General features: G+C 36.5%; 2 protein-coding genes across 2 annotated transcripts; both read right to left on the bottom strand.

Moving 5' to 3' along the window:
* Window positions 1–2,968: 2,968 nt before the first annotated feature.
* Window positions 2,969–4,737, bottom strand: LOC120282642 (agamous-like MADS-box protein AGL65). Its single transcript, XM_039289478.1, has 4 exons — window positions 3,923–4,737; window positions 3,383–3,442; window positions 3,278–3,296; window positions 2,969–3,149 (listed from the first exon to the last, which is right to left on the bottom strand). Exons 1-4 carry the CDS (start codon window positions 4,105–4,107, stop codon window positions 3,081–3,083), a joined length of 333 nt encoding a protein of 110 aa, XP_039145412.1. The 5' UTR covers window positions 4,108–4,737; the 3' UTR covers window positions 2,969–3,080.
* A 1,139-nt stretch (window positions 4,738–5,876) lies between these two features.
* LOC120282002 (E3 ubiquitin-protein ligase SPL2) lies at window positions 5,877–10,609 on the bottom strand. The gene is made up of 7 exons (XM_039288709.1): window positions 10,211–10,609; window positions 9,170–9,271; window positions 8,907–9,077; window positions 8,656–8,777; window positions 7,973–8,092; window positions 7,278–7,561; window positions 5,877–6,274 (listed from the first exon to the last, which is right to left on the bottom strand). Exons 1-6 carry the CDS (start codon window positions 10,547–10,549, stop codon window positions 7,279–7,281), a joined length of 1,137 nt encoding a protein of 378 aa, XP_039144643.1. The 5' UTR covers window positions 10,550–10,609; the 3' UTR covers window positions 5,877–6,274; window position 7,278.
* Between the last annotated feature and the right edge of the window lie 207 nt (window positions 10,610–10,816).

Here is a 10,816-nt window from a genome sequence, read left to right on the forward strand (position 1 = left end):
GGTCTGAGTTAAAGTTACATCATAGGTTTTAAATTGAAAGTACTATACCTTTAGCACTAAATCACTGTTAATTCATTTTTCTATGAAAAGGCAGCATTTGGGGTTGAAGAGGATTGTTGTCAAATGGTGTCACTTCAAATGCGCTTGAGAAGTTCAGATCTATCTCTCCAATGTAACCCAAGAAGTTCAGATCTAAGTCTTGCATCTCTCCAATGCTACCCGAGAAGTTCAGATCTAAGTCTTGCATCTCTCCAATGCTACCTAAGAAGTTCAGATCTAAGTCTTGCATCTCTCCAATGCTACCTGAGAAGTTCAGGTCTAAGTCTTGCATCTCTCCAATGCTACCCAAAGTATTTGTGAGTTCATGTCTGAAAGGAGCTCCTGAAGTACCTGCGTGTTGATATCCAAAAGGAACTCCTGAAGAATTGGCACATTCATGTCCAAAAGGAACCCCTGAAGTACTTGCATGCTCATGTCCAAAGGGAATTTCTGAAGAGCTGGGGTGATCATGTCCAAAAGGAATTCCTAAAGTTGTGGCATGATAATTCCCAACAGGAAATCCTGAAGTACTGTCATTATTATGTCCAAAAAGAAATCCTTTGGATCCTACCCCCCATGGATTGTAAGTCACTTCTGCTTCAGGATACCCAAAATAATCAGCATTTGCATAAGGATCAGGTGCATATGTTGTTTGCAGATATTGCCCCATGTAGTATTCGTTTGCATCCACCAGTTCCCTACAATAGATATAGCAAGAAATTGTCCAATTGCGACCATGCCAAGTTTGTGAAGGCAATAACAAAAATTGTAAGGATTTGGATTTGGTTGTTAGGCACGTACTGATGAGCCATCATTACTGATTGGTGTAAACTAGCTGTCCCTGTTGGATTTGGAGATGGATAGTCCTACATAAGTTTATAAAACCTTATCTTAATGATAGAGAGACATTCACTGACATGCTCATTGAAATTATGCTCACATGTTCTTTTGAACCAGTGTTTCTAGAGTTATACCTTAGAAGTTTGCTTGTGAAGTGAATGATTGTAGTCCGCAATCCGTTGCTGTCAAGAAATGCACAAATTGGCAACGAGGAGTAACAGAGAACCATGGGAAAAGATGTGCTATAAAGAACAGATTGTTTAGTATATCCAGAATCAAATATAAGCTGAACATGTATTAGCACCTCCTGTAGGATTCGGAGATGAAGAGTTCAATACAAATTTACAAATCCTTATCTTAGGATTTAGAGACACTTAGTGTGACATGGTTCATTGAAATATATGCTTATAAAATCATTTGAGCCAATGCTCAGTGAGTTAGCATACCTCTAAAGAAGGACATTTCTCAAGTGAAGAAACATTGTTCGCAAGCTTTAGCTGTCAAGAATCATGCAAATCAATAATTAGGAGTAACAAAGAGCCATGGAAAAGATGTAGAAGCATAAAGAACAGAAAATTTATATGCAGAGTCAAATGAAAGCTATAGATACATTAGCTCCCCCTGGTCGATCTGCAGATGGAGCGTCCTGTACAAGTTTTCAAATCATCAGTGGCACCCAGTGTGGCATGGTTAATTGAAATATATGCTTAGATGGTTATTTGAATCAATACTTGAGTTAGCGTACCTTCAAAATATATTGTTGATGTGAAGCAAGGAAGTCTGAAAGTTGTTGCTGTTAAGAATTGCACAAATTGGTAAGGAGGGGTAAAAAAGGACCATGGCAAAAGATGTAGTATGAGGAACATAATGCCACTATCCAGAATCTAATGGAAGTCATACATGCATTAGAAATTCTCATATGTTGAGTTAGGGCTTTTGACTGAACAAACCATTAATGTGTAACATTTTGAGTTCAAGTTCTGTTTGACTTTTGGATAATTTATATCTAATCATTTCAAAAGGAAGGTGGCTTGAGACTAGGTTTAAGCCAAAATGGTAGGAGAGGTGGACTCAAACAGATAGTTTAATGTTTTCAATAAATTGCTTCTGTATGACCTGCGATTCCAACAGCACTTCTAATTGGAGTTTCAAGCTAGGCAAGGTAAACTAATGGTAGTGCAATGTCTATTGAAGATGATATCATAGCAAAGTACAGAAGTATAAATTCATATGATAGCAAACAGAGATGGAATTGCTTTGAGATTGAGAAGATGATCACCTTCTGTAACCAAACATTGTGGAGTATTTCAATTAGTGATTCTTCCATTGTGAGAATTCGCTCTATATCATTAATTTGTTCTGGGTTTATCCAAAACCTGGGCAATGACGCAGGAGCATTAGTAATATCTTACAGAAACAATGCATTAGAACTAAAAAAGATAGCTTTTAATGAGAAGATACATGATTTCTTTTCTTTGTTTTTCTTTCTATTTTCATTGAAATATAGCTTTTAGTATTTAAGATGCAGGATCATCTAAACAGTTAAACTGTAGGCACACTAGTTTTTATCTGATCTGGAGGACTGATTTCCTGATTGGGCAAAATATGACATCTGTTTGCTTTTCGGTGGTTATAAGATACAACAAAGTTAATACTCCAAACACCGAATTTGACAAGATTGCCAGAGGGCTAGTCTTCCCTTGGTATAAAATGTCACTAAGCAAGGATCCTACTGAACTAGGGAATAGGATCTCTTTGGTTGTCGGTGGTGGAGGTATTCGTATATGGTTTCCACAGGGCAGTGATACATCGGGCTCACTGAGAAAGTAATACTTGTCAATACATGCTATTAATTTCAATGATGGATTGTTTCGATATATTCCCCAGCCGATAATTCAGGTAAATGGCTGATATTTATTGTTTTAGGTTAAGAGATCACACCTTAATTGATAACTCACTTCATCAATCTGTGCTTGCACTTCCCTTATTTGATTGTGATACAACTGCATGAATTGAAAGAGTCAGTTGACAGTTCCTAAGAGTAAAATTCAATCTTACAGATGTTCTGCTTGCTTGTTGTGATGCTTACTTCAGCCTTAGCTTCACTGTAAGATCAAAAAGATGAAATCAAGTTAGAGAACAAGTATACTAGTGATTATTTCTTTATTTAATGAGTGACTATGTAAAGAAAAATAAAAAGCTCACCCTTCTGCTGTAAGTAGTTCCATGTTCATTTCATGACCTTGTTTTTGGCATGATTTATTGAGGGACTTCAAACAATGGAGGAATGGAGGACAAACAATACATTAGCAGTGAAAATTAGATGAATCTTAGGGTTAGAATGCACACCTTTGAACAATGAATGTAGAGTTTGCCCTAAAAAACTTTTAGGTCTTACCTTAAGATGGCCATGCTTACTGTGAGAATTAAGGAAAAGGAATTAGTTTAGGTATTTACCATTTTGATTATCAGAAGGGAAACCATGAGCTTTATATATGTTTACCTCTTTTCTCTCTCTCTTGGACTGGTCTTGGCATATGCATTTAAAACATCTCCTAGAAAACTATAAAGAGAGATAAACAGCCATTAGAACCCATGCATACATTTGGGCAATTAGATGATGATGATGATGATGATGATGGTGAGGATTAAAGAAACATACATGGCATGTAAATTCTCCCTAATTTGCCCCTTTTAACTACAAACAATATATACCTTCTAAACAACTGCTTGAAACTAGAAAAACTTGCAAATTTACTTCACCAATAAGAGAAAGAAAAGAGGAAATCTCCGTCAGAGGCAAAGACGATCAAAAGTAGAAATAGTATCTTTTTTTTTTAAAAGTCAAATTTATTAAAAGATTTGATCTGAAACCTGAAATTCAATAAGTGCAAACCAAATCTTTGTGAGTCTCCCTCTGTATGTCAACCAAAACCAATCCCATCAACAGAGAAATCCACATCAAAATCATCAACACAAATCCAATCAAAAGATCCAGAGAAACACTGAGAAAGATGAAATGAAACAGCATCAAACAAGCTACCTGTTTTCTCCAAGGATCAGATTAGGCTTTCCAGAAGGAGAGAAGGCCAAAAGAGCCACTTGAACCCCACAAAGAATGGACAACTCCCTGACTTTCTTTGTAAGCCCCTTCTTTCTCTTGGTGAAGGTTCCCTGCCGTTTGTTTGCCGTTGCCTTCCTGGTAACCTCAACCTTTTCCCTTGCCATCTCACCGCCAATCTACAAATGCAATGGAAATGAACTTGAAGCAGTGAATATAAAGACAGAGAGAGTGATAGGGATGGAAAGTAATAGTGAAAGACAAAAAGATAATTATTACATAAACGTCTTTGGTTGCAGGTGTGTTATTGTTAAGACTATACGCTGTAATAGACCAAAGAGATCAGCAAGTGGCATGGCTTGCATTGGTTGTCTGACTGGATTCAAATGCATTGTGCGCGTGTGTGTGAGTGTGCGCGTGCAGCGCGTGTGTGTTTTGTTTGGTAGTGAGGAGTTGGCGGTGCAAGTTTCAAAGTTTCAATGTCTCTTTGAGACACTCTAAAAGAGTACAGAGTTCAGAATGGAGAAATGATGGTCAAATTGAAGAATAGTCTGTGTTGTTGTGTGTGTGTGTGTTTGAGTATATTTGCATGAATAGCTTGCAAGAAATTTGCTTGTGTTTTGATATTGAATGCATGCTGGTGTTCTTAGGTTAAAGAGTGTTTGCATGCATGTGGTGGAAGAAGTTGGTGAAAAGGACCTAACTTTTGGGATATATGGAGTAAGATCCTGTTTTTAAATTGGGGAAAGGGTCTCTAAACTTTGAATTAGGGTTGGTAAGGTTGATGTTTATGTTTTGATGATATTTGTTGCTAAAAAAAAAAATCATTTTTGTCATTTTTGAGAAACTCATTTTTCTTCTATTTTTTCTTGTGAAAGATTATATTTGTTGTTTATGTTTTTATTAAGCTCGTTTTGTGATGATTCTAAATTTTGTTATGGTTTGGTCAATCGCTTTATGAGGTGTATGTTTATGTTTTGATGATATTTGTTGTTAAAAAATCATTCTTGTCATTTTTGAGAAACTTAACTCATTTTTCTTCTATTTTTTTATCGTGAAACATCATATTTGTCGTTTATGTTTTTACTAAGCTCATATTGTGGTCTCTAAACTTTGAATGAAGGTTGGTAAGGTTGATGTTTATGTTTTGATGATATTTGTTGCTAAAAAAAATTATTTTTGTCATTTTTGAGAAACTCATTTTTCTTCTATTTTTTCTCGTGAAAGATTATATTTGTTGTTTATGTTTTTATTAAGCTCGTGTTGTGATCATTCTAAATTTTGTCATGGTTTGGTCTATCGCATTACGAGGTGTATGCTTATGTTTTGATGATATTTGTTGTTAAAAAATCATTTTTGTCATTTTTGAGAAACTCATTTTCTTCTATTTTTTATCGTTAAAGATTATATTTGTTGTTCATGTTTTCATTAAGCTCATGTGGTGATCATTCTAAATTTTGTCGTGGTTTGGTCTATCGCACTATGAAAAATCATAATGCATGTCGCTTATATTTTTAGTAAGGTTTTGTCGAGAAGTATATTTGTCGTCTACATCTTTAATAAGCTTCTGTTGTAGATATTTAATCGTAGTGCATATTATTTATATTTTTGTGGTTTCATTGTTGTGAAATATTATCTTTTACTGTAATTTCTATGATTGTTTCTTCATGTGTCCTTCCATGCATGTCTTCATTCAACTCCATTTGCACTATGAAAATATACCTTGCTTAACGACTGTCTTTTATTTTGAGTATTCTTTCCCAAAACTTACCAGCGCATTCTGATCTAGAAATTTACCTCCATTTGTTGTGTTTCTTTTGGCATAAATTAGTTTGTTCAAATAGAGCAAATAATCTTCAAATATACAAAAAAATATAACCAACTTCTACCATCCAGAAGAAATCAACAGCCAAAATAATATCATCAGAAATTTAAGTACCAAAAACAAAGCTATTTATAATGACAAAAAAGCAATTCCATCATTCAACAACAATGGCTGCCAAACCCTCTACATGGATCAAATGCTTTAGTCCAGTTCATCTTGTCTCTTGGCTTGTAAAACAAAAACCAAATGAAAATTCTTCCAACATTTAATGTAAATCATTTTTTCAACACAAATATGTACAAAAATGTCAGCTTGATCAGAGAGAGATCAGTGACTATCACAAGCAGGTACCACAAGAGGATCCAAGTCTCAGCGAGATCAAGAGTTTACCAGGCAAGGGCCTCTAAATTGGTATTGGGAATTGGTGTCAACTTGTATTTGGTTGAATGAAGCTGTCAACACTAATGCTCAGGCCGGAAGTTTTGCAGTTTTAAAACCATCTTCCATGCCTGTCAATAAAGAACACTCAAATTAAAGCAATGGAATACAGTTAGTCTTCTTGTGTACACAGCATAAATCGTCACCAAAATGATATGGCATACATCCGCCTTCACTGATCTCAGACTGAAACTATGGTATATATGTACTAGTTCAAGCAATCTACTGATTTGGACACTCAGGTATTTATCTACAGTTTGAAAGGGAATAACTCAGACAAAGGAGAGGTGAAAAAAATCTCAAAGCATGGTAAGAAATAGCGATAAAACTGCAATCTTTCAAATCAAAAATAACATTTGAATTCAAGAGCAAGAAACCCAGTAGCACAGGGAAATATGGCTGGAGGACCACTCACCTTTATGTATAGGTTGCAGCTAAAAATAACATGGATCGAAGAGCTGGCAGAGGTTGTGCATTTTGAAACAGGAAAAACAATGATAAAAATACCAGAAAAAAGGCATTCTTAACTAATAAGGAGAACCCTAAACAAATTATGCAAAAGGACTTGATGCTTTAGAGACCATCGTGTTCATAGTTGATGAATTAATTAGGTTACTTTGTCAGGAATAAACTTCCTAACAAAAATTTACTGTATACAATTTGTAGACATGGAAAGTACAAAAACTGTCTAAATTCTTGCAAGAAATGAATATATCTAAGTTACTACTAATATGTTCTCAAGATATGCTAACATTGGTTAAATGAACCAGATCCACAAAATATAGGGGAGATAAACCACAAGCTTTGAATTTTTGACCCCAAAAGCAGGTCAGAAGGAAAGAATCAAATTTTCTTCCCCAATTTCTTTTTTAAAGGTATTGGTGGTCAGATTGTAACTGCTAAGAGCAGCAATGCGAGTATAAGAATTAAATTCGGTGTAGTGCATGGATGATTTCATATAGGCTGTAACAATAGGGGGTGAGGTTGGACTAAGACAGGAATGCATTTTGGAATAGTCCCATGACCCTACTTCCTAGGTTCAAATAGTAAATAAAGGTTCAACAGCCTGCATACCTCATGAACCAAAAATTCTGATGCAGGTTCTGATGCTCTGCCGACAAACAGGGCACTTTGGCGAAACTTCCCTCTCAATAGCGAAGGCACAACGTGGGCAGCACACAAGATGTCCACAAGGGACAAATGCAGATCTCCTCCGTCTCATCAAACAGACAACACAGAGCTCGCCATCTGCCACATCCCCAGTCTCATCATCTACATTAATTTCAGGAGTGGCTTCCCTCTGTAATTCCTGGGCTTGGCGCCTCCTCTCTCTCCACTCTTTCCATTTCAACCAGTTCCTGCATTGAAATCGGTAAACACAGTGAACTAAATAAAGTCTGGCTTCCTGGAAACAATGGTTTGCCATGCAATTTGATTCCTACAGCTTACAAAACCAGGCTAATTTTTTTCCAACAAGACCTTGTAAAGATGACCTTGCTGCATGAAATTGGTCAAATGGGCACTTGCACCATAAGCGAGCAGCAGGAAACATATGCCAAAGAAAATCATGCATAACAAACTCAGTTTACAGGCCCTCCCTCCCCAATGTTCTATAGTTGTAGTACTTGTTATACCGTATTCATGGAAATAGGATAGGGCAAACAGGGCGATATTAAAAGATCAGCATCATAATAACAAATATTCAAATTAACACACAAAGAACAGAGTATCCATAGGGCAGCATAGAACACAAAATGTATGGTATATACCTATGAATGGCATAACCAAGAACACCAACAGACATAGTTCCAAGCAAAAGGCCACACCAAAAGTGTACTCCAGATCTAGTTGCCATATCAGACTCAATTTCACCTTTTGTCATATCAGACCTACAAAAGAACAACATGCCAATATTAAATGGTTTTAACTAGCACCAAGTCACTGATCAAAATAGATAAGAAAATAGCAAATGGAAGTCCCACAGCATGCATATGATGTATGATGAAACATACCATAGTAAATCAGGCTATGTCCAGCATCACCTATGATTTATTAAATCAAGTATGGGAGAGGAGTACTTACAAAGGAGTTAGACTCACATCACCCCATATGAGTAGATAATTGAGACTTGCCTTGGCAATATAAATGGAAAAAAACACCAAAATAGCATGTCAAAGATCCCATTAACAATTTGGGACCAATAAAAATAGAGATGAAATTTCGATTGTCTACTGGTGCATTTATGTCGTTATTGCAAGATGTTAGCCAATCATCTAAGGATACGTATAATGGAAATAAAATATGCATTCAATCATATTACTAAATACTCGCAATAAAACATGGAAATCGATTATCTGCATGTGTTGTGTGTGGTGAAAGCTGTTATCCAATCATTGAAGGATGCATATAATAGAAATAAATCATACAGTAAATTGTATTACTAAATCCTCACAAGAAACATGGAAGGTCCCTGCATGACTTGATCTCGACAGCACCACCTTTTGTTGTGCAAATGCCAATAGCAGTGACCTCCTTTCCGACTGGAAGTATTTTTTCTTCATCCAGCAAAGCAATCTTGCACCATAATGAAATCCCACATTAGGAAGTTTTGCAAACGTAATATAAAACAAATTGGCAACAAAAAACTTAAGCCTTAAGAGGTGCCCAGTGACGAATAATACACACACACAATGAAATGTATACCGGGTATCCCTGACCAAATAAGATCTGCAAGAATGTGTACGGAGAAGGCTGAACCGGGTGCAGATGATGATAAACAGTTGCAAGGGGCAGCTGATGGGCCGATCCATCCAAGCTAACACTCACATAGTCAGAATTGGGCCGGGTGCTACTCTCCATCAGTACAAATGGAACCTAAAGAATCAAATTGACCAACAATTTAAAATTATACAAAAAAATGGTTCATAGGATTAGTTAAACCTCAAGGGTTAGCATCTTTAACATACTGATCTCAATGAGCTTGACTGTTGTTCTTTCATAGACTTGAAGAGAAGAGTATGGAGATCAAACCTCCGACCAAAGAGGCCAGTCCATTCATTGTAAAGACACTACAGAAGCAGCAAATCATGTGGTTTACTATTAGAACCAATCAATGTCACCGAATTTCCGAGCACATTAAACAAAAAAATCCATCAAATGGAAGCTATTAAACAAATGATTCTCAAGAATTACTAAGAAACAAAACAGGCTATCACATCTGCAATAACGGAATAACCTATTGATCAGACACTGTGAAAGTTAAATATCAAAGAAATTCAGATCCCCTTGATAACCCAAATTCAATCCAACAAAAATTTTTTTTTCCTTTTTAAATCCCAATAAAAAATGTCAATATTCTAAGTAAAACATTAATCATAACAAGAAGCTCGTAATAAGGGTTCTGAATAGCTAAAACCCTAAAATTTGCTTACCACTACCATTAAGTGTGAAAATAAGTTCAATTAACAAAAATTACATCAAGAATGATTCAGGAGAGAGTCTCCATAGAATCCTAATTCGATTAAAGAAATTGAGAAATCCTTCTCAACCATCTTCTATGTATAAACCCTAAAATCTTAATTCTCTGTGTATCAGTCCAGCTGCTCCGAAAATTCAGAAACCAATCAACCATATTCAATGCTGTAAACATGTTCCAAATGGCAGCCATATTCCAAGAAAACTCACTCCCTTGGAATTGAAATTCCAATTCTAATTTCGCAATAATCGACTAAAGAAATTGAGAAATCTTTAAATCATGTTCAATGTAAAAAACCTAAAATCCTAATTCTTTCTATGTTAGTCAAGCTGCTCCCAAAAAATTCAGATTTCAATCGACCATATTCAATGAAGTAAAAATGTTATAGATTCCAACAATATTCCAAGAAAACACAATAATGCCTAAAAAATGAGCCTTTAAAAGTCTGAATTGAAATTTAAATTCGAATTTAGCATGTTACTAAGCCAATACAAGCCCGAATTGGAAAGAACAAAATACGCAAAAAGGGTACCGTCTGCGTTCTCTGCACTACCACAGCCCGCTCACCAGAGCAGGAGACGAGTTGGGAGGTCGTCCAACCGCGATCAGAGGCAGGTTTGGGCTGGACACTGCCACGGATGACAACAAGCGTACCTTCATCGCTGTCTTCGTCCGAATTGAGGAGCAATCGAAGATCAGAGAGGCGGGGATTGGGTGCGGATCGGAGGCGGCGGAGGGAGGATGAGATGGAGAAGTAGTTCGCCCAAGATTGGAAGGCAAAGTAGGCCAGCGTGATGCCGAGGAATACGCCATCACACGCGGTCGCGAACCGAGCGACCGCCGCCGCCGCCGCGCTGTCCCGCGACGACATCGGTGGCGTCTTCAGAGAGTTTTCTTCTCGGCTCGTTCTCTTGAGACGATGAAAACCAGAGATCGTGCCTTCTTTGTCATTCTTGCCAATTTTTTATTTATTTGAGTTTTTTCGCTATCACCCCCGCTCTTTTTTTTATTATTAATCTTTACATTTGGTTATAAATCCTAAACCCTATAAACCCTTAATTTGGAGGGTGTGTTTGGTGAAAATAATAGTATAAGGACAAATAAAATATAAAAAATGGTGCATAATAATGTGTACTAA

This window comes from Dioscorea cayenensis, chromosome 18, assembly GCF_009730915.1.
Source record: "Dioscorea cayenensis subsp. rotundata cultivar TDr96_F1 chromosome 18, TDr96_F1_v2_PseudoChromosome.rev07_lg8_w22 25.fasta, whole genome shotgun sequence".
NCBI lineage: Eukaryota > Viridiplantae > Streptophyta > Magnoliopsida > Dioscoreales > Dioscoreaceae > Dioscorea > Dioscorea cayenensis.